Genomic DNA, 23,956 nt, shown 5'->3' with positions numbered 1-23,956 from the left:
ACAAAACGTAACTATTATAACAAATCATTAACTTAAATAAAAAACATTTAAGTTTATGACTGTTGAAATCTAAAATTGATGTAAATACGATCAACAATGTGAAAAATAGTCGACGAAGATGAGAATAAAATACTATGATTATCTAATTCAGGTACGCGGTCACTTTAAGAACCTTTGCACAGCCCGGAAGTGATCCCGTTAACTTTTTAGTATATCAATCAGACACAGGGTGCAGTAACGCAACACTTCATATCACACGTATTGTAGAATCTCAGATCAGTAGCTGAATTTTGCGGTTTTTCAATTTATCCCAGTCACAACGATGGCCCGCTACGAAGAAGTTAAAGTACGCGGTTATGATGAGTTCTGTCAGGCTGTTTCCGAAAGGAAGGGAAAGGATATATTTGCTTACTTTTCAGGTGATAAAGACGCTGAGGGAAAGAGTTGGTGTCCAGATTGTGTGAAAGGTGACTTCGCATTTTTTCTACCAGGATTTGTCATTTAGAAGGCAATATTCTTGCCCTGCTTTTGCATAGAGTCATCTGAACACATAGTCCTTTTAAAGCATTTATTTGACTGTTCTTGAAAAGAGTGTGTTATTTTGCTGTCAGTTAAAATTTTTATTCATTCTTTTGTATTCTCTCTTGGTTTTCAGCTGAACCAATTGTAAGAGGAGAGATGGGTCACCTTCCTGAGGGCGCCGCCTTCATTTATTGTCAAGTTGGAGAAAGAGCTTAGTTAGTTTTTTTTCTCTCTTTTTTTAACTCTTCGTTATTCATGCATTTTGTAGCAAAGTGATCCATACATTTATTATTAATATCTTCACTCCAACAGATGGGATATCCCATCAGCACTGCAACCAACAGTTTTGCTCCACAGACCTTTGTTTTTGTGCTTGATTTTTAAACCAAATATCAAGTCTTTCTTTACTTAGTACCTTTAAATTCAGTAACTCATAGCAAGTACCTGTTGTTCAGCAGTTCAATGCATTTATGAAATAATAATTACCAGAATAGACAGACGAGTGCTTTTTGAACTGTGCCTGAAAACTTCTTTAAGATTAGATTATATATATTGTGTAAGAATGCATTACAGAATATGTCCACGATTATTTATACGTTTACATACAACTAGTCATTTAGCAGATGCTCTTATCCGAAGTGATTCCAGGTCAGGTATATTAGAGTTATTTTTCTCTACCATTTAATGTAACTATTTCATCTTTAAATACAAAACCTGTGATCTTTGTTGATTTTTCTTTTCAAGATGTTAAACTAGCAACTTCCTTGTCATGCCGTTCTCATGTTTCAGCTGGAAGAATCCAAATAATGACTTCAAGAAGACACTGAAGTTGACCGGAGTTCCCACTCTGCTGCGATATGGCACAGTAAGAGCACATTACCTCATAGATAAGGCAAAATACAGATGAGTTCTGAATCTTTTGCATGAACAAATTATTATTTTATTTAGTTGAGGAAACCAAATTTCTGATTAAATTAATTCTCAAAGGCTTTACATTTGATTACCTAGTACTGCTGTAGCCAGAGTAGTGTTTAAAAACCATCTGTAATCTTTTTGTTTCAGCCTCAGAAACTGGTGGAGGAAGAGTGCTTCAAAGCAGAGCTGGTGAAGATGCTGTTCACTGAGGACTGAGGGGTCCTCTACTGCTCACAGGACTCTTGAGAATGCAGCTTTTCTTTAATGATTAACAGTAACTCCAAATGTACCCCCGTTTGACTCCATCGTTAATTGTCATCTGTCCAAGTTAACAAACAAAACACTGTGCAGTTTTTGTAATACACGGCTATCCGTTCAGTCATGTCGTGAAATCTTGTTTCACTTTCTGTTATCTCTGAGCAATCAGTTAATGCTGAACTGTAACTTTGAGGTCAATATCTAACACAATAATTGTTGATTTAAAAGAAACTCTTGAGGTTTTTATGCTGTTGCCATTTTTTACAAGGGATTTTCGTTGCTTTGAAGTAGGCTTTGAATGAAATTAAACTTGTAGCTGAATGTGTGTGTGTGTGCGCGTGTCTGTCCTTTGTAGCGTCTTGAACGATGAACCCAACAAGGGCTGCAAGTGAGGTGGTATCAAATGGGACAATGTTTTCAGGATAGAATAGAATAAAACTTTATTTGTCCCTTAAATGGGAAATTTTTCTTGCTATAGAAGCACTGGGATAGCCAAATACAGAAATAAAATCCTTCAATTAGAAAAAAGCATATAAGATACAAAATAAAATGGGTACAAAAATCACAAGTACAAAAATATTATGTATATATAATTTAATAGGATAGTTATTATTCATGTTGTGGACATAAGTTGGACCTTATTTTCTGATTTTAGAGTTTAAGATTGTCTTCTGGACTGTATCTTTGAAGGTGATGTACTCTCGAGCTATAAATGTTTCTGTAGTAGTTTAACATTTGTCTTCCTTGCATGACCACTAGATGGCAGCACTTCCTTATGGGTAAGTTGTTTGACTCCAGGCTTTATGGGATTTTGCTGAATTTAATTTATAAATGTTTGGCGAAACTTATTAGGCCATCAAACTCGCATTGTGTAACAAATCTTGTGGTTTTTGCGGTCAAACATTGAATACGGCTGTTTTTAAATATGAAATAAGTGCGTGTTTGAAGCTACAAAACACATCAACTCAAGCAAGCTAGCCTCGTTTAAGGCTCTTAACACTTCCAAAATTAGCGAAGTAGGGCGATTAAATGTCATTTTTACTAATAAAATGACCAGATGTCCCGATAAGAGTGAGTGCTTTCTTGAAAACGAGCACAACCGCTGTTGCAGTCAGGGCGATTTAAGCGGAGCGCATTCCTGCACAGCGCTCACACCGGAGGACGAGCAGCGGTGACACACAGACTGCAACGCCTCGCCGGGGCTTGGAGCTCACCTAAAACCTCACATTGGAGGTGGAGGAAGTGCTGGGTGTCGCCCGAACATAGCGGTTACATGTACAGCAGCCTCGGCTGAGGGTTTACGGTTTGTGATCGAGGATTGTGCGCGCTGCAATGTCGGAGTTTATGGTGAGTCTGTTCGGGGAGCGGCTCGTGAACAGCGAGAAAGCCGAGGTGGACGTTCAGTCTCTGGGCGCCAAGCTCTCCCTGGTCGGGCTCTTCTTCGGATGCAGCCTGAACAGCCCGTGCAAGCAGTTCAACGGCAGCCTCTGCGAGTTTTACAGCAGGTTCAAAAAGACCTCTGAGCATAAGGATAAATTGGAAATCGTCTTCATCTCGTCAGATCAGGACCAAAAACACTGGCAAGACTTTTTGCAGGAGATGCCATGGCCTGCGTTACCTTTCAAAGACAGACACAAAAAGGTAAGATGGGCATTGATGAAGAGCAGCACAGCAAAATAGTCATTTAAAGATCCTCTGTCCTCCATGGGATCAGGAGACAAATCATCATCATCATTCTACTGACTTTTAGTGCAAAGTTATTTTAGTTTGGGTCATAAAATTGATTAATTTACTTTTGTCCTGTTAAAATCAATGAAATCTGAAAAAATTCAATCGAGCTTCTATCACTTCAAAATGTTCGTCTGTAGAAATGAAGTAACTGTCATTATTTACTGATGAGCAACACATCTAACATTAAGAGGTGTGTTCTTAATCAAGTCTAGCTGGGAAACAATCAATTGATTTGTTCTAGAATATCACCAACAAAATCAGAATGAAATGTTTGATACATCAGTGCTTGCATTAGAGAAATATGTCAGGAATTTTCTGTAAATTTGACTTGATAAAGTCATCTTTTGATAGTTTGATAATAGCATTTGCAGTCAGTGGAGTGGCCATTTATTCTTGGCCTTAATTTCATCAGGACATCATAAATGTGTCAGGGCATTCCTGAGTTACAAGTAGAAGGGCGAGGGTATTTCATTTTCTCTTGTTTTTTTTTTAGCTCAAGATTTTATCTGGGGAGTGATTTGTAGACGCACCATATTTCAGCTGAATGACCGACCAGTGTCATTATGTTGCATCTGTCCGATTAGCTGGGTTCCTGCATGTGTATCCTGCCCAGGGAAGGCCTTCTGCTTTGCCATCATCTCATCTGCTGCCTATTTTTTTTTATTTTTATTTTTTTATTTTCTTAAAGGTGTCAACAAAGTAGTGCTTTGATAATTTATAGTAAACTACTTGTCATATTAAGTAGTTTTATATTTTTGCAAATTGTTAGTTCACTTGGATTTATTCTTTTGTGAGAAACCATCAGTGTAAAACGGACAGTTTTATTAAAGTGATGCTGTTATTTAAGAACCAAATTGCATCATTTGTCAGGACTTGTCTTTGGATAAAACTCACTGGAATCAGATGGATAAAAATTGGGCGTTTCTTTTTGTTTCAGCTTTAACCACCACAATAACACAAAAATGTCTTCAAACATTTAGCATGTTTGCTGCTGCAAAAACCTACTGGAGTCTTTTCGGTTGAAAGTGTTGCATTCATTGTGTGTGTGTGTGTGTGTGTGTGTGTGTGTGTGTTGCGGGCTGACTTAGGTCCACGTCAATGTCCAGCTTACACCGCAGGTCTCATCCATTCCCTCGGTAGCTAGGTGAGACATAAACAAAGAGCTGTATGATGTCTAGCTGCATTTGCGTGGCATCAGTCAGGCATGTCAGTGAATTCTGATGGCATTCTCGCCAAGTAAATTGCTTCCGTAGATTTGGAGCTGTGCAAACACAGAGCATTGTGACCCCTTGCTTTCTAAGATGAGGCCCACCTATATATCTTTTTTTTTTTTTTTTTTTTTTTTTTTTTTTTTAAAAGAGCACTGTGCAGCTCATAGAAATCTACTTCTTGTTGATATTGCACCAGATGTACAGGAAATTATTTTGGATTAGATCGGTTAAAAGCCTGCCTCTTAGCTTTAACGCTGTATTTACTCAGGAAAAGGATGCATCTTTTTCTGCTTGGCCTCATGTAGCCGCTGCAACCTTAACTGTTCTTTGTGTCGGTGAGGCAGGACTTGGACTGAAACATTGTCTTGTAAATTCTTTCTGATGGCCAATGATGATTGCTGTTACACTTCATAATGAGGTCCAGGCATGAATGAGGCTCGGCGGTGACGCTGGGGAGGTGGGGGTCGTCTTGTTGTAGCGTAGTGTTATTGTGCTTTAACTCCATGTGGAAAATATCTGTGGCATCAACACGAGCATTGTTCATGCTCTTGCTGGTGGTCTGCTTGCTGTCTGGGCCTTTTGAGAATATCGTGGTGCAGCTGTCTATCTCTGTTTTGCAGAGGCCTGCAGCTTTGGTTCAGTTTGGTATTTGACTGTTTTCTTATTATAACACAGCAGAGAAAATTCCTGTTTCACTGCGGTAACAGTGTCGTCACGGATGTGACATCTTTAGTCGCCCGTGGAGCTGGGTAATTCTTGTAATCCACATGTTAGTTTATGCATGCTGGTATCTGTGCATTTACTTGCACTTCAGTTGTCCTCCTCTCCAGTCAGTTTATGTTTATCTTTAGAGATGCTGACATGAAGTTTGACTCACAATTTAGATAGTTGATTCCCTTCTCTACTGAACATTGTTGCAGATTAGCATTTTTCAATCAAGAGCGCCAGATATTTGCTTGATCCAGCTTCGCACACATTAAGATTTGATAGTTCTCCTCGCCATATATGATCATGCACTCTGCATGTTTTGGTTTTGGACTACTGGTTGGGTATAATGAATCGTCAGAGAACATCATCTCAGGCTCTAAGAATTTCTAATAGATTTTAATAATAATTTTCCACACTTTTTTTTTTTTTTTGACAAAACGGCAAATGGATGAATTGAAAAATAAGCCGCAAATAATTAGCAGACTCAATGATAATGAACATAATTGTTAGTTGCAGCCATAACAACTTCGGGCAAAATCACACCAAGTTTCTAATTTTAATTATAATTGGGGATGTCCAGTTCATGTGCAGTCCTCACAATTGCTGGATAGACATTTTGGAATTAGCAGGCAGTAAAAGTGGAGAGTGTAAAGGCTTTGATTTGGCTCTGAGCAGCAGAGGCTGCTCTTGATGATCTGAAAGTGAACATTTCAACACTTGAAGTGAAAATCCATTTGCAGTAGAGAAGCACAGACAGACCTGATGAGGGAGAGGTGTTGACCCGGTGAAGGACTCTATTGACGTTGCGTGTCTGTGGACTAGGCAGCCCCTTCAACCCTCCTCTCAGGTTCTTCTTCTCTTTTTTTCTTTTCTTGCAATGCAAGCTGAGCTCATCTCCCAGTGAGGGGGGCCAATTTTTCTTTAGTCGTATCTTTCAGAGCTTCACCTCCCACATCAGATTTTTCTGACTGTACCTCCTCCCTTTTCTTCCTCCTCCTCCCCCTGTTGCCTCTCCTATAGTCTGCACCGACTGTCTCCTACTGCAGGCTGTCCTCCTTTCTTTTTTTTTTTTTCTTTTCTTTTTTTCCCCTCATGGGTTATCCAGGCCTTCCCGTTGCAGGAAATGTTTGTTATTAAATCAAGAAAGCATACTGTTCTCGATTAAATACAGATAGTAAAGAAAGTCTGATGTTGTTAACTTAAAGTTGAAGCCAACCTTTATTTAATCTGTAGCTGGAAAAATAGGTGAAACTCTTTGGTCTTTAACCAACAACAATATACTGAGAAGGCTTAATTGGCTTTCCTTCCGTGGTGCCAGTTTTCATTTAGGTCTTTGCTCATGTGCACGTCTGATTTTAGAAACACTAATGTTTTCTGCCTTGTTTGATGAGTGGAAAATGTTATCAGTTTTTAAGATGTTGTTAGTTTTAAAGACAGGCAGGCCGACATTGTTTCTGAACAGCACACGACCAGCGCTCCTCTTGTGCCTTGAGCAGCATGTTCTGAGTGAGTGGATGTCTCTGTGCTGTTCAGAGATGGCCGGCTATCTGGCTGCTGTGACGTGCTGGCACTGCCTTATGTGGACTTGTGCAACAGGAGAAAAAGTTTCACGTGTAGATGGATTGCAAAACTCGGATCAGGTGACGTGGAAACCAAACTGGACTGAAAGGGGAGAAAACTCTGATTTGTTCCAGCAGGAATGAGGACAGGGAGGCAGAGTAAGGCCTCTGGTTTGAGTCCTCCTGATGGACGCTTCTGCTCAGCAATAAGCCCCCAGAGGCAGGACGCCTGCTCAGTTGGCTCCTTGCCAGGGACTGAGGGTGCAGAGGGGGCTTCAGAGTGGGGCTAAGGACGCTTTTCATCAGTGTGTCACTGATCTGCTGAAAACTGCATTACACTCTGCCCATCATGTGTCGCAGCCCTTCTTGCCCTTTGACTGCAGAAGTGGCTTGAAAAGAGCCCGGCCTGTTTTATCTGCAGGTGGTAATCCTCTGCCCTTGATCTATCCGTGTTGCATTTGGTTTTGTGAGCCTTTATTGTCAGACGCTTTCTCCTTTTGTTGTGTTCACTCAACTGCACTAATAAAGTCAACGGGACGTGACATTTTTTTTTAAACTTCTCTGATGTAGAAAGTGTCCCACTAAAAGCTTTAAACCTAATTATAATTAATTTGTGCTCAGCCAGTGTGTTCTCCGCTTTGTTTAGCATCCAACTTGGTTCACGATCAGTTGCTTGAAAAGATAAAGCTGCTCCTAAATCATTAGAATTCAAAAGCAGTTTTGCTGAATATGAAATGGATGGATAAAGATAAAACTGTGCAGGGTGCGTGACACCCGAAGACTGACTCGGAAGAAAACTAAAAGTAGAAAAGGATTTCCAACACCGATGGAAGAAATACAAGAAGCTTAATGATAAGAGTGGCCATCATACTCATGGTACAAGCTAAAGCTGTGAACCTCTTTTCTAGCTTTCTAATCCTTACTGCTTGGATTCCTTTGTTACAGGGTTTAGAATGTAGCCTAATATGAAGCAGGCTGAGGGGACTGAACAGAAAATAGGCTGATACTTACTTCAAGGCATTTGACCCCAGCAGATTTAATGTCCAGTGAAACCCTAAAATGACATCTAAATATACATCTCTCCTTCTATATATAGATGGAGAGATGTATAGGCCTATTCTTTTTTTGGCTGAAATACTTTTAAAGTGGTGGGAATTTAAGGATAACAAAGTCATGTTGGGGTATTAAACCGGCAGAAACTTGTCATCTACCCTGTATTTTAGAGATTATTTTACATCTAAACACAGATTATGGATTCTTCTCTCTTTTCAAGTTTCACACTGCTAAACATATAGATAATTAAGTTACCCAAGGTTTTGACTCAGGAATGATATTGTTTCTGATATCGCCATTATTCAATTAATTAGTTATAATTCAGATAATTGGAAAAAAATAATGATGCCATAAGTCAGTCCGGTCTTACATATGCTAATGTCGTGTGAAAGGCGGTTGGCTGTTGCCATCACTGTTCTAAAGTACACTTCATGAATGTAGAAAGAAAGTCGCATGAGCTGATGAACAAGGCTTTACATCTGCATCAATACAGTTTGTGCTGAGACAAAATCATTATCTTTATGTTAATGGTTACATGTTAATGATATTTAATTCTTTAACCAATACACTGTGGCACCTCGGCCTCAAATACTGATCAGACATGTGTTTTTTATTTTCAGCCGCGGTTAAACCCATCTGCTTCCGTAACTGATTTAAAGTTTTTCTACCTTAAACTGGTTGTTAATGTAGATCACTTCGGCGGTTTCTGTATAAAATTTCTTTGCAGCTGGTGAACTCATAAAGACTGAACATAATAATATTCAAATGACAATGTAAATGCACCGTAGCTCTTGTGATCACTAATATTTAGACATTCCAGGCCACACCATCTGGTTTTGTGTTGCAGCAGCTCTGCCTCTCACTGTAAACTGACCTTGCAGAAATTGTTACCTTGACTCCGGCAGTAAGTGTGCACGTCTGTCTGCAGAGCTGAAGTTTGACACCATTGTTGTGCAGCTGTGAGGCCTTGTTGCTGAGCGCCATGTTTGACAAGAGCTTATGTAAAGAATGTGCGCAGACACCTGCTGCACTGAAGCCGCTCAAGGCCAGAGGGCATGGAAACTGTGTGTGTGTGTGTGTTTGTGAAGACTCGGGATACTTGGCACTGCCAACTGTTACATCTCACACCACCAAGCTTGTGTTACTGTCTCCTTTCACAACCTACTGTGGTCACTTTACAGCGAGATCTGTAATATTATGAGAGGCGACAAGAGGGATTTCATTGGAGGTGAAGCTCAAGTTACCAAGTTACAAGCTAAGTTACCCAAGTGAGAGTTTAGGGAACAGTCGTAATGCGTGTCTTGTAAAACCCTTTCCCTCTTGCAACTCAATCTGTTTTCACTTCCGTTGTCTACCCGTCAAACGACAGCACACAAAAGCTGTAAGGCTGCGACCTCTGTCTGTGGTCTGTGGACCAATGAAACGATACCCTGAGACTGACTTTTCCACTCTGTCGTTTGTTCTCCTGCTGGACGCTGTGTGTTTTTTTTTTTTTTTTTTTTTTTTTTTTTTTTTTTTTTTTTTTTTTCTTTAAGACAGGACTTTCCAAAGCGGAGAGACGTTAAAGATAATAGATGTGGCGAATGTGTTTTAACCACGGTGTCTGCAGTAGGTCTCAATGAGAACAACAGATGGTTCATTTGCTTGCGCACATTATGCCAAACCAGCCCAATTGTTACATACTTACCAGTGAAATCATTCAAACCAGTGCCCCATAAAGTTCAGCATGAAATCATTTGACATTCATTTCGGATTCTGGTGATGACAGGAAAGTAGCTTGGGTCAAGCTTCTTTCCATTAGTATAAGCACATGGTTGTTGCTTCAGCTGATGTGGCTGTATGTTTTTTTTTTTTTTTTTTTTTTTTTTTTTTTCTCTTAATGCTGCTGTATTTCTTCTTCCTTTTTCTCTGAGCTGAGAAGCCTTCATGGATGGGCTTTTGTGCCCGGACCCTCCCCCAGTCCATCTTTTGGTCCATAATTGCCCCACACCGCAGCTCAGCAGCCCCTTCCAACATAATAACAGCATTGCCGCCCCAGGGGCATCCTGCCATCCAGAGCTGTCTCTCCTTCGCCTTTTGTTATCTACCCTAGATTGAATGTTGGCTCTTTGTGATTTCTCAGTTTCCCCCTCATCATCACCACTGATCGTGTTTCTTAAGCTAAATGCAAAACGACACCGTGATGGATGGGAGTTGTTCACTGTCGGCACTTACTGCAAATTTTCATCTTTGTCACCAACACACAATGAAATCCATCTATTGTGGGATGTCTGCTCCATCAGGGAGTGACACTATTGATTTGATGTAAATTTATTCATAGTTTGAAATTTTCTGCCGTGACAAGTTTCCCCTCTGACGACAACCCTCTCCCCTCCATGTGACCACCGCCCTGCCCAGTGGTTGGAGGCGAGCTGTAAACCCGCCTCTCTGTGTGGTGTATTCACCCGAGTGTAAGTGCTCCTGCAGCTCCTGCTCCCTCTGAAAAGAGTCCTTCCTTACAAAGAGACCCAGTGTCTCAGCAGGCCGCATGGCACACTGGCACCAGCCCTGCTGTCTTGACTAGTTTAGCTGTTGCATGTGGCAGAGGGCGTTTTTTTATCAAGCTGCTGGAAAGCATCTAGGCTTACAAGGAAAAAGATAGCTTCATCCCTCTGAGTTAAAGACTGTTGAAATAATCATTTTGTGTCTTAACATGTTCCACTTTTACTGATGGACATGAACTGTGTTCATGGAAATGCCCAAATACTTACAGACCACCTTTGCAGTTTGGTTTTTCATTTTTCCAAAACGGAGGAGCATCCAGCCCAGATCTTGTAAGAATTTAGATTTAAAAAAAAAAAAAAAAAAGTAGCAGTAGATCTTATTTTGTTGCCTGTCATTCTCATTATAGTGTGCGGTTTTAATAACACGGCCTGATTTGTGTGCCAGCTGGGTGCGTGTAATTTTCCTCAGATAAAAATCAGTAATGATACTCTTTCCTATAATTTTTTTTTTTTTTTTTTTTTAAGCTTGAGATTGGAAAAGGAAGTTTTTAAATGGCACAGATGGGCTCATCACAGAACAGCAGACCGGTCCAGCGACTATTTGGGTCAAATAAATGCCACTTTAAGGATAACTGATATTAGGCGGTTATTTCAAGCTGGTGAACAAAGAATTAGGGCAACCACATCTGCTTTTCAGTCTGGCTGCTGTGGATATACACTTTTGATTACCTGTGGACATTCACCATTGCGCATTTTTATTATTATTTTTTTTCCCTTATCAAAACAAGTAAAAGTGCAGACATGATGGAGCTGGCTGTGGTAATATAGCTTTTTTTTTTTTTTTTTCAACCGGGGCAGTTTGATGGCTTTTCAGAGGGGCACTAATTTTCTACTGGTCTCTCTAGGAACCACTTATATCATGGATATGTGATAGATTTACATCATTATTGGCCCAACAAGACCAACTAAAACTTTTGAGACCATCTTTAAAGAAAAAAAATAAACTAATGATAAAAGGATGACAATCTAGTAGGGGGTCAAAATAGCAGTGTCGGGTCATAATTGTATTTTCTCCATATTTGTTGTTTTAATGTCTCTGCTCACATTTATAAATGCCTTTTTATAAAGGCAGTTGGAAACGCTTCATAGAACATAATTCACAAACACTGACTGCTGTTTGCTGCAGGGTTTAGAAACGCCATGTGGTAATGATGAATGTAGTGAAAAATGAAATAAAAGATGTGGTCCCTTTTATAGGTTCAGAATAAATTAGATTTGAATTAAAATCTATTTTTGATTTAATAAAAAAAACAAGTTTACATGTATATCAATTCAGCTGAATTTGCAGTCCAGTGTTGCGGCGTTGGACGTACTTGGGTCAATATCTCCTGCTCCCCTGTGGATGTACACTTGAACGAGGACATTGGTTCAATTAAATGGCCAAGTCGAGCTGTAACTGTTGCTCGACTCAGCTGTCCGTGGAACTGTACTGACTGACAGCGTAAATGGACGGCAGTGTCATTATGCCACATCTCCACAGTGACATCGTATGACAGCTTGTCAGCATGTGCCTGCACTCAGGCATCTGTCAGACCCCATCACTCAGGAAACTGAACAGTATTAGAGTCCAGAAATAGTTTGGTCACAGTCTTTTTTTGACACTTTAAAGAAGCTTACTCTGTCTCCACTGGGAGATCAGACCCAGTAACCAGCCCTCCTTTTAATTCCTAGTGGCTGCTTCACATATGACTTTTTTTTTCATTGTGTTTTTCGAGGAGCTTATGTTCATGTCGTGTTTTGACCCTGTCGATGTCCAAAAATTGGGATTTAGCCCTCTCTAATTGATGGGCGGCTATGTTTTTTTTGTTTGTTTGTTTTGGTGTTAGACAGATGCCACATTCACAGCTCCTGCAGGATAATGAAGCAGATGATGTATCATATATCTCATCAGGTCAGATGCCGCTGCACTCAGAGGAATCTTTTCCATAATATTGAATCAGCTTTTTCAGTTGGGTTTCGGGATGTAGCTTAGTAGCAAGTTTAGAGTTTTAACAGCCGTAGAAAGAGCAAAGAATTATAAGTAAGCATCTTCGAATGCACTCTTTGTTGCTACTCAGTGCTACTCGAGGATTGTACGGCTAAGTTGGCATGTTGTATGAAGAGAAAGTGGAGACAAATTGACGGGAGTCCCGCTGAAGCAGATCTCATTGCCTGCAGTTGGCTCATTATTTTTTTTTAATAATCAAAAAGTCGCTCGGAATTATTGCAGGCACGAGCAGCTCCTGCTCCTCCAGGAGTCTGCACACAAACAAGCGTGCTTGAATTTTCATCATTTAATTTGTTTCTGGTTCAATTATTATTTTGACTATGCAGAATTATCTGCAGCCAGGGTCAGTGAGTTTACACTGCTGGTGTTATTTGACACCACTGCAACAGCACGCTCCTACATAATTGCGATTACATCTACTCGGACAAATGGATATGTTGATTCCCACTTGGTGACTGTCTTAGTGTGTGTGTGTGTGCCCATAAAGCCACATGATTCTTTGGAATATATTTGTAAGCTATTACTCAGGGTCTCTGGTGGGCAAGCAAATGTGGAAAGCAAATAATGCTGCTGCAGTCGTACCCAAAAATTGATTCATGCTGCTTCATTATCGGTTTCATTATAGTAAAGATGGACATGTCTAAACTTGCTGATTCCACATTTCCTACTTCTTAAAACCCGGCGCTAGGGCAACGCTAAGGTGCACATCATCTTACCTGTGTATGCCAATTACAGCTTATCTTTTTCGACGGATGATTTAAAAGCCTGTATGTGCCACATGTTTAATGAAATCGGAGCATATGAGAAATTATTTAGCCAAGTTTTGCTGACAGGAAGATTTGTCACCAAAAATAGTATTTCTGTTGCCTTCAGCTCATTTATCTGAGTGTCTCAGAATTAGACCTATAACATTCTCTTAACTTTAAAAAAAAAAATTGAATTCATAGCAGAGATGCAACCGCTGTTAAAATACTCAACTGCATGTGACCTTTAGTTAGATAATTAGTGGCTAACTGGTGAACACAGTGGAGTTTGGAGAGAAGAATACGAATTTCAGAAGAATTGTTTCTGCTGGATGTGCAAACGCCAACTGTTGAGTAACAAATTTGCACGTTCCTTCATTTAAATCTTTGAGGCCGGGTTACTCTGCAGAGTGTGTTGTGGAAAAGCTGCGTTTTTATGGTAGCCCTGGAGATGGATTTAGAATTTTGTTCCGCCTTGTTTATTCACTCCAGCTGCAAATAAAACACAGAACTTGACCTTGGTGATTAGAAAATCCATCCATGGACTTTGTGTAATATACAACAGCAGCTGGCCTGATGGTGCTCTGATGGCTGCTGAGATGGAGACTCTGGCAGTGCTGCTGGGTGTAACGGGGCAAAAAATGAGAAGGAAGACTTGGAGGAATTTAACTGTGACATGGATCAAATGTGTCATGCGACGCGTTTATTATCTAAATGGAAGGAATTCTTATTGAACCACCTTGGATTCCTGATAGCAGTGAGACTGGAGAGTCTGAGAGTGGCCTGCGTGTCCATTCAGTTGTGCAGTCGTCACATCGTGTTTCAAAATCCTCCATGCTATGTCTTTGTTCAGTAAAAACTCCACCGCATGCATTCCACACACATTCCAACTGATGTTGCACTCCGGCATGCGTTTGTCAGAAAGGTCTCTCACAAATCATCCGACGCTTTTAGTGGTTTGGAGAGTGGACCCCCTGCTGTGACTGAGCTGTGGCTTAACTCTGCTTCCACGTTGGGGACTAATCGCTGTTTTGATTCCTTTTTTTTTTTTTTTTTTTTTTTTTTGACCAATTTGTTTGTATGAACCGCCAATCCCATGGCCACATTGTAAGGCTTTATCAGCTTAAGCCTGTTGTAAGGAGTGTAAGAGGTCTCATCTTTTCACTGAGGAACGAGAGCAGTCATCGGACACGAGTGTCCAGGCAATTAGAGACGCGGGGGCCTCAAAGGGAGACATTACGGGCGCAATGAGTCGGGGCCGGCTTCTTTTTTTTTGTCCTGCACATCGTCCAGTTTGTGCCGTGACACATAATGATTGGTGCTGTTCTCTCAAAGGTACTGGAGGAGGAAATGACTAAGCGCAGTCGCAGGGCTGTTATCTGAGGAAGACTCAATGCAACATCAAACCAACATCTTACCAGCTGAATTGTAAAGGCGAGAGGTGGTATGACGTTCTAAGGCAGCAGTGAAAGTTGCATTTCCCGGGATGGTGTGGCACCTTCGCTTTTTCTCGACTGTGAGCATAAAATATAAAGTGTATTTGACCTGTTAAGGGGAACATATTCAAACATCCATTGTGCATAACATCGGCTATGTAAAGCAGTTTACATATGAAGCAGCAGCTCCAACAGCAGCTGTCTGTTGGAGAAGCCAGACTGAGCGGTTTCCCTCGACATTCCTCTGAGGAGGACTGTGAGGTGCATGCTCCAGAAAAAGGACAGTCCCTCATCACTTTCTCTCTCTGAAACTTCCTTTATTAGGCAAAGCAGTGATAGAATTTGTGGTAACGGGAAATAGAACTTCTTTGCTTTAAACTTGACAATAATGGGCTTTTTTATTTCCGTGCATTTTAAGCTTTTTATTAGTGTCAACAATCCATACGATTTAAATTCTTCCTCAAACAAACTTTCCGATGTCCAAGTGCAGATGTTGAACTGGACAGACTGCGTTGGAAGTGAGTATTATCCTGCCCCAATGATAAGAATTTGTGAGCTTTTTGGGAAGTACGTGTCCACCTCAGGGTTGATGATCTGTGTATTTTGTGTTTGTAGCACAGTGTCACATTAGTCATAATGGTAATGTGCACTGTTTCCCTGACAGGAGTGCAAGCTTTGCAGGCCACCGAGCTAACAAGAGCCTGTGAGAAATAACACCATTAACATCCATTCATTTCAAAGTCTAGATGAGTGTCTGAGCATCTGTGCAGCGCTGTTCCATAAAATGAGTCTGAGAGATTCTTGCACTTTCTGTCTTTAACAAGTCATAAAAAAAGAGCTCAAACTGCGGAAGGGGTTTGACAGAAGATTTGACAGAGTTTATAGTACTGTAACACTTTTGCATACAGGCATATTATTCCAGCTTTACCTTCTCCAGCTCTGTTCACATCTGTATCATGCACTGCCTAAAAGTTTGTTGTCTGTTTTGGATATTTTTTGTTCCATGATGTTATCCTGAGATCCACTGCGATATTAAGCCATTTGTCAATGGGTCACTGCTGCCTAATATGCTTTAACCGGTGAGTGAAATGTTGAGTGGCAGTTTGTAGGACGAGAGTAAGGCAAACCCTAGACTGAATTGTGAGCTTAATGTTGCCGTGCATCGTGTCGAACAGAGCCCACTTTGACAATCTTGCATGGACGCCTGATGCCGACTTAACGCTGCTGTTTTTAATCCATGCAATGGACAAACAAGTACAAATAAGATTTGTCTCCACAGCTCCAGAGCTAATCAGAAGCACAGATGAGGAAGAAATAAGAATATTTGATACTGGTCCAGTCGAACGAAACCATTCAAATCATAAATGAAACATCCCAAATCTGTCTGGAGCCCAGAGTTGTTAAAGAGCCCCAAATATAGCTTGTGGTCATACCACTTTATGGGTTTGTGCCAGTGTTTTGGTCAACATGTCTTAAGTCTTTATTGCGCCAAATGAACAAAACTGTTATTTATTTTGCTTGATCAAAGCAAAATATTTTTTTAATTAAGTTTTTTTTTTTTTTTTTTGGCGCACTCGTCCAGGCCTGAAAATAATTCTCGAGGTAAGACCGTAATGGTTGTGCGCTTCTCGCAATTCTGCATCCGAGTTAAACAAAAGTCATCGTAAAAATTTTGCAAGTCTTACGAAGGACCATAATTCTTCACATGCATTAATCCTCTCGCAGTGTTTGAATTGGCTCTAGCTCTGCATTCAGTGTCTGTATTTTATCCAGAAATGTCACTGATGGTAGATAAAATATATCCCTCTCTTTTAGACTTGCTAAGTTTCAGTTTACACCCACATAAGTTATTTTTTTATGACCACACTGAATGCCAGGACACTTACTTCAGTAAGGAGTGACTTTGCCTTTTCTTTGAATTACTTCCACTCCTATGGGTACTATTTATAATGGCTTAAGAATGAGGAGAAATTACATTAGCACACATGACCTGCTCTGTTGTTTGAAGGTCAAAGCTTGGGAGCTATTTTCTTGTAGACGACTGCAATATCATACGGAGTATACACTTGATCAGCTTTAAAATCTTGTTTCTAGCCTTTATAGACGCTTTTATTTTTTTTCAGTGCTCATAAGAAAGGAGTATGTGGTTCTAGGAAGCTTAGAGATGAACAGGATTTGAGGCTTGTGTCTATTTTTGAGCTTTTGTCTGAAGGCGATTACATCGTAGAGAGCGTGCAAACTTATTGTCAGGCCACATCAGGCCGTGAGGTGTGAAACTGAGTCTGGAGACCAGGTGAGTGCAGAGAGTGGATTAAAAACCGACAAAATAGTGAAACCCTGCCTCTGCTCTTTAGCTCACCACTGTCACTCACCACCTGCTCATTTGACAGTACGGCTGCTTTTAGAAGCAGCAGGTGTGCTCTAAAGGTAGCAGGTTCCACCCCGACAACCCCGGTCTATGTTGTGGTCAGTAAGCCCCCCCCCTTTTTTTTTTTTTCTAAGGTGGGGCTTAGTATACTAGGTTCATTATATATCTTTGTATAGTCCCATCAATAGTGCTCTGTTTGTGAGTACAGTCCCACACAGAAATGTTCAAAGCTGATGAACTTGAGCAGAAAGAAACCGAATGCCGGTTTCATTTCAGGAATGCGTTTCTGTCAAGACCTGTCAAGATTTATCATAATTATGGTGCGCAGCAAGAGCCGCTATGTACTATGTTTTTAATGGACCAAAGGAGGGTGAATAAAACTAAATAATTGTTGCAAATAAGAATATGAATGCAGCCAGGCTCGGAAAGAAAGGCGAGACCCAAGCAGACAGAGTGCAAAGAGTGGCTCATTATAGCTGAAACCCTGTATGTGGAGTCATATCGCCCCTGTCCATTTTTGCTATGTGGCTGGAACCCCCTTGAGAAACAAATGCATCATCCTCACTTCGTTGCTCCCTCTGAACATTTTCTGGCTCCAGGTCTCCGCTGTCTGATTGATTTTTATAAAAAAAGGAAAAAGTCCCCATGAAGAATATCAGCCGGAATGTTCTGTGAGGCTTGTAAAATTCTCAAAGGTACTTAATGAAACTCTGCTCTACCTCTGCTGGACTTACTCAAGCTCGAGAGGCTGATTTAAGCTTAAGGAATTCTCTTAACTTCGTTGTGGTGAGAGAAAGAATCTGGGCAGGGACCTGCCAGTGGGGTGGGGATATATTCATAATGTATTCTGTAATTACACTCAGTAATTACTGGCATCAGAGCATGATCCCAACATATCAAAGCAGTTAACTGGCATCACTCGCTAACAGGCTGTTATTGGTCTTTTTTTTTTTTTTTTTTTCCTCCCACAAATCGGAACTGTGGGATCAGACAGTTTGCACAGCAGAAAATGAATCATGCTTTGGGGAGAAAGGTGTACATTTTCTTGCTTTTTTTGTCTCTCCTTTTATGTGTTCTTCCTTTGTCCATTCTCAGAGACTGAAAGCGGAGCCAAAGTAAATATCTGGCATTGCCTTAAAGCTCTGAATATTTCTGCAGAAAGCAGAGCAGTTTATGTGAGTTCATGAATAGAGATAACAGACTGCATGCCTTTTGTGGCCAGTGAGCTGCCTGTGTGGAGGAATGGGTGCACCACACATTGCTCTGGAATATTAGGTTATAATACACTGGGGTTTCTCCAATACGACCCGTTTGAACTGCGTCTTCTGGAATCATAGTTACGTTGTGGGTCTGAGGTTGTGTGTTTTTGTGAGGACTTGATGAATGAGGTGAGAGCTGTGCTCCTGAGGGAGAATATTTTAACTGTCCTGTTTTTAAAAAGGAAAGAAAATTTGAGGGAAACTCGAGATCTTTAAGCTTTGTTGTAACATAAATTTCCCTTTTTATGGTGAAACCCTTGAGTTACTTTGCCCTTGATAGCCAAACCTGCAGCCCTAGAATCACATTTTAGTCAGACTGCCTTTGTGTTTCTCTGCATGACCCTTAGACATCAGAAGGATAAAGTCGGGCAGAACCGTGCAGCGTTTTTTCCTTAGCTGAAATCCAGCGATTAAGAGAAGGAAGGAACTGCTGCTTTTTCAATGATCCGCACCATCTTTGATCCTCAAATTGCAGTCATTATGTGCCATGATTTTCTATATAAAATACCTCTGATTACCATTCTTTTGACGTTCATACAGGCTTAGCTTTAATATCAAATTTAGAGTGGCTTTATGCCATACAAAGCACGACTCGCTATGCAAACACACTAATAATACCTCGATATTATAATATCTCGAGATGGAAATCTGTTCCAGTCACAATCTGTTAATAAAGAAGCCAGCATGAAATATGTTTGGTTTTGGGTTTTACCAATGCAGGCGATGGTTAGTGCAGTTTGTGTACTTGGCACTAAGTTGACAGATTGAGAGATAAGAAACAAAGCTTCAGCCACCATCCCGGGCCTGCTTTTGTGTTTTCCCGTGGTGAAGTGTGAGCAGCTGTAGCAGGATGCCAGCATTAGGACTGAAATAATTACTGCAGCATGCTAGCGTCGTCAACACTGTACAGCTGCAGCTGTTTCCTGTGATGTTGAAAGGATCTCAAAGGATATAATGTAGCACCCAGATTAGTTTTTTCCTTTATACCAAGCAGGGATTTGCTGGACCATTGTGTCATTTTGAAAAGTACATGCAGTAAGTTTGAAGGTCCGAGACTGACACGGACTGGGAAAAGATACTTTAGTGAGGACACGATGACTCTAGAGTTTTATTACAAACCCTTGGACAGACACTTGTGTTCTCACACCAGTGTGCCATGTTTTGTGCTCTTTTTTTTTTTTCCTATAAACTCCACCCCTGCAGCAGTGTTATGTTCACTAAAACTACAGAGAACAGGATAAGAATAGTGGGTCAGGTTTCCTTCCATTTTTGCCCTTAATGCGTCCCCCTTCTCTTTTTTCAACATCTTAATGATCTTCTTTTCACTCTTTTATTGTACAAAGTTGTACACAGGTCTCCAAACGGCTTTTAAATGCTTAAAGTGCAGTTTATAGAAAATGGTATAGCAGAAGAGGTTGCTGTTTCTGAATATTTCTGAGATACTAAAGCCACCTCTATTGTAATGTAGACATGTTTGTGTTTTAAAACTTATCTCAGATGACACGAAGTTGGGATCATACACTGCATTTGATGAATGCTGCAGAATTCTAAATTACTTTGATGCTCGTAGGAATTGTTTTTGTGGATTTTTAAAAAAAGTCATTATGCAAAAGGGAAGATTAAAATGCATTTTTACTTTATGCTCTGAAGTAGCAAACATGTCACCCATGTTCAGATCCCAGATCAGCCATTTCTGTTTCTAGAGAATGAACATGGCCTAAACAAGCTTGAAAGAATAATCGCATCGTATCTGGAACAAATCCTGAAGATTCCTCAGCCAAGGCGATAAGCTTTGGTTTCGTTTCCCATGAGCAATAACTCCTCTGTTTATGACAGCCATGTGTAACGTATCCTACCTGTAAGCCGCCACGTTCTGACAACAGCCTTCGTTTATTCCCTCCTCATCAGGTCATAGAAATGTGCTCATTGCACATTCTATTTAGCATCATTTCACAGCTTGCATCAGATCCACATGACAATTTGTTGTTAATCCTCCCTAATGAATATTTGCTAAGAGTGAGATGCATTCAGATATAAATTACTTCCATCACAACTGTGCAGCTGTGGTTTGGGCTGATTTGACAGTTGCCTGGCAACACGGGCAAACAATCCCACACCCTTTTTTTTTCATTCATTCATATGTTGCTAAATCCTGATTATTGTAGAAGGTGATTTCACCTTTTTCCAGCTGTGGTCATCCGGAACCAATCAGCAAAGGCAGAAATCTCTGTGGACAAACGAGCGGTAGTTTGTGAAAGGCAACGAGTTCAAGCGGGATCTGGTATCTCACAGTCTGAGGCTGTGAGATATGTGGGAGGGCATGTGTGTTTTCACTGCCCAGTAACAACAGAAGTGGGTTGTCACAGATTACTAGTTCTTCAGGAGCAGGACATGCTTATACTTCATGCCTCCAGCTCAAGGTCTTTTTGATAATTGCATTTAGAGACATGGTGGGTTTAGCCTCTCAGCAACATCCTCCTGCCCGGTTATTTCCCTGATGAGAAGCACTCTGTCATCTCAGGCTGCCAAATTCAGCTGCTGAAAAAAGAAAAAAATGGAAGCACTCCAACAACCGGTCGCTTGAGTCAGAATGATGTTGGATGGTTAAGACTGTACTGCATAGCTTCCATGATACTGTATGTATGTATGTGCGAGCAGTGTGCATTACTGTGCAGATGTGTGTGTGTGTGTGTGTGTGTGTGTGTGTGTCACAGCTTCTTGTTATTTATCAGAGCGGTGTGACTTTATTTCCACAAGTGTGTATCACTTTCAATTTTCCTGCACACTTTCTCAGGGACCAACAATGGCTCCCTCATTGCCGGCCTCTCTTAATCCCCAGAACCCCACCCCCAACTTCTCTACAACAAGCCCCCCTACGTAGGCCAGGCCCCCAGCTGTGTTCTCAACATCAGCCAATCAGTTTGAGAGCTGCCTCAGATTTGAGTTTCTGGAACTATTACAAAGCTGCTTCGGTGGAAGTTTGGTTGTGAGATCTTTAGTATTTAACAGACACTTGTATGCAAACACCAGATGATGCAGAGTTATACTTTAAAGATTTATCTTGCAGCTTCATGCCAATAATGTAGGTAATTTTTTGGACTAGTCTTTGTTTGCTGTTGTATTTGTTTTTGTGTGGTGTCTCATGTCAGCAGTCGGGCCAGGAGGCAGCCTGTTTGTCTTGCTTTATGATCTGCTTTGATATCAGTTTGTGTTTAAAGTGGGATCTCAGTATGAAGGCCACAGAAACTGCCAGGATGCAGAAGGGAAGAAAAAGAGGAAAACAAAGAGTTCAGGTTCTTTGTTTGACTCTTCAATGAGTATTTTGTTTCCTCCTTTTGTTTCTTATCATTTTGTGGAATCTAGTGTTGCTTTAAAAATCTGTCAGTTTCAGGTTATTTCTTCTTTTATTACACTCGGCAGAGATGCTTTCAAGTGGACATTTATTGGCAGTTCTGAAGCACTTGCGGTTAAACATCTCTCTGCAGTTGAGGCTTCTTATCACACAGGGGGGTCTGCGGATCGCTTCCTTTCAAAGAAGATGATCCCTCCTCCAGTTGTAACTCTCTGCTGTTTTATTGTTGAAGAGATTCTTTCAGCTTGATTAAAAATTTAATTATTCACCCATTTACCCCTTCAAGCATTAAACAGCCTTTATTTCTTCAATGGAATGGCAAGTGACGGGTGGTAATTGTAGATCAAGGCAGGGCACTGGGGAGCCAGCCGACAAGTGGGCTGGAGCTGTGTTCTCTGCTTTGGTGGCCAGCCGTCCCCGGGCCGCTGATGTGCTGCTAGTGGCGAGAGCTTAAAACGATGCTGCTTAGAAAGTCAAGCTCTGCTGGCAGCAGCTGTGGCGTCATGCCCTGTGCCAGCCAAGCAACGGCTGGTCTTTTCATTTCAGCACTGCTGAGTGATTCCTGCCCTCTGCCCCGGGCCACAACAAGCGTCTGTCACTCAAGCTCTATGAGCGCTGGAGGATCTGGAGGATCTGGAGGGCAGGAGAGGTAATGACGCTCAGAAATCCACTTGAAATAAACAATTAGAGCATGCTGCCACATGGAGGTAATGGGCTTGTACGAGTGCACTAAGAGACAGCCTTGCCTATGAGATCATCATCATTAGATGGGTTTAGGCTGCTGCAAGACAAAACTGTTCAAGTCAAGTCAAAGTATTTACAAGCACATTCATTTTGTAACAAGGCATGAGTAAAGAGGTATACAACCAAAATCAAATTGGGAAAAGCGGTAAGAAGCACAGAAAGTAAAATGGTTAAAGCTACAGAGACGGACACAATAAAAGCAAATATAGAACCTTTGAAAGTGTTGGATTTTGGTGAGGCCCTGATATGAAGGCGGAGGTTGTTCCAAAGCTTGGGTTCAGCCACAGTGAAAGCACAATCTCCTCCCTCTCTGCTTCTTGGTCTGGCTACGAGCATCTGGTCAGATGACCTCAGTAATCTGCTGGGAGAGTGTAAAGTGAAGGAGAGAAGGCGCTCACCTATTTAATGAGTTTTAAAAACACAGTAAGATTTTTAAATCGCTTCTAAATTGAACAAGAGCCAGTGCAAAGAAGCCAAAACAAGCAAAAGGTGGCCTCTTTAACTGGTAATCTTTTTTTAATTTTATTTTAGGTAATGCATAAGAGAGATTCTGTGTGGTTGGATATAGAAGAATACAAACCTGAGGGCTGAAGTGGTGCATCATCAGCTCCCACAGTGCTGCTCAATTTATGCAAAGCCATCTCTTGATGGGGCTTGTTAGGCATAAATACTACACAGCTGCTCTGGAGATTTATTTCCACTACGGGTCATTGCCATCAATAAAGTTCCTTTTCAGCCGACTGCTTATTCCCTTTGTGACTTTAGTATCCTTAAAGGAGTCATTTAATCTCGGTGCAAAGGTGAATAACTTTCTCTATTCTCCTTTTCTAACTAAAAAACAATAACAATCAGGTGCTGCAGCATAGTAGAGATGATTAGTAATGTTTATATGGCTTCATAGCTCATGTTATACAATGTGAGCAAAGCCATGAGACATTTAAAATGTTTTGTGGCCCACCTTTTGCCTCTTTATTGCGCTTTTTAAGAGGTGAAGTCTTAATAATACTGATGGTGCATTGCACACCAAAAATACAAGACAGACGCTCACAGATGTGCCCGGCAGTTGATTGTTGATTGCTCATCCACAATTCAGACCAAAAGGGGCATTGTTAGAAATGATCTTTTCCATCAAAGGCTTGCAAAACAATGACATTTGCAGATCCTAAACAGGAGATGCAGAATTATCTAGTGTGTAAAGTGTTCACTGCAAATCCACATTCTGCGGACTGGGCTCCAGTTGTCCGCCATCTATTTGGCTCTTGTCCCTTTACTACTTTTAAGTTTGTCATAAGATAACCTGCTAAATCTGTTGGTACAGTCTGTTGCTGAACAGGTATTTGCCATTATAAATGCATTTTCTATGTTTTCCGACTAGTAACGAAGTCCAAAGCCATCGAGTCGTGTCTTTTTGTCATTCGGTGAGCAGAACCCAAGTACTGTGACATCTCTGATGTCACATGCATTACCTCAATGGTTTGAGACGTGTAATAAAAAAAACATTTAGACATCAAATTTGATTTCATGGGTACTTTAATGGATGTCTGTTGTGTGAAATCTGATCTGCAAA

At 40.8% G+C, this 23,956-nt stretch overlaps 2 protein-coding genes across 2 annotated transcripts in view; both read left to right on the top strand.

The window, feature by feature from the left end:
• The first annotated feature begins 203 nt into the window (after window positions 1-203).
• txndc17 (thioredoxin domain containing 17) lies at window positions 204-2,020 on the top strand. Its single transcript, XM_075474352.1, has 4 exons — window positions 204-467; window positions 656-737; window positions 1,312-1,387; window positions 1,585-2,020. The coding sequence occupies exons 1-4, from the start codon at window positions 323-325 to the stop codon at window positions 1,651-1,653; spliced, it is 372 nt and encodes a 123-aa protein (XP_075330467.1). The 5' UTR covers window positions 204-322; the 3' UTR covers window positions 1,654-2,020.
• Window positions 2,021-2,824: 804 nt separating this feature from the next.
• Window positions 2,825-23,956, top strand: part of nxn (nucleoredoxin) — a 57,409-nt gene continuing 36,277 nt past the window's right edge. The window contains exon 1 of the mRNA XM_075473167.1: window positions 2,825-3,336. Within this exon, the coding sequence (XP_075329282.1) occupies window positions 3,028-3,336 (309 nt within the window). The 5' untranslated portion in view covers window positions 2,825-3,027. The remainder of the gene's footprint in view (window positions 3,337-23,956) is intronic.

Source organism: Odontesthes bonariensis, chromosome 9 (assembly GCF_027942865.1).
Source record: "Odontesthes bonariensis isolate fOdoBon6 chromosome 9, fOdoBon6.hap1, whole genome shotgun sequence".
NCBI lineage: Eukaryota > Metazoa > Chordata > Actinopteri > Atheriniformes > Atherinopsidae > Odontesthes > Odontesthes bonariensis.
The sequence above is the reverse complement of the archived record's forward strand: the minus strand, read 5'-3'. Positions and strand labels throughout refer to the sequence as shown.

Coding starts and splice junctions, on each gene's coding strand:
- txndc17 (XM_075474352.1), top strand. CDS start 323: ATGGCCCGCTACGAAGAAGTTAAAGTACGCGGTTATGATGAGTTCTGT. Junction 468..655: donor GTGTCCAGATTGTGTGAAAG/GTGACTTCGCAT, acceptor CTTGGTTTTCAG/CTGAACCAATTGTAAGAGGA. Junction 1,388..1,584: donor CTCTGCTGCGATATGGCACA/GTAAGAGCACAT, acceptor TTTTTGTTTCAG/CCTCAGAAACTGGTGGAGGA.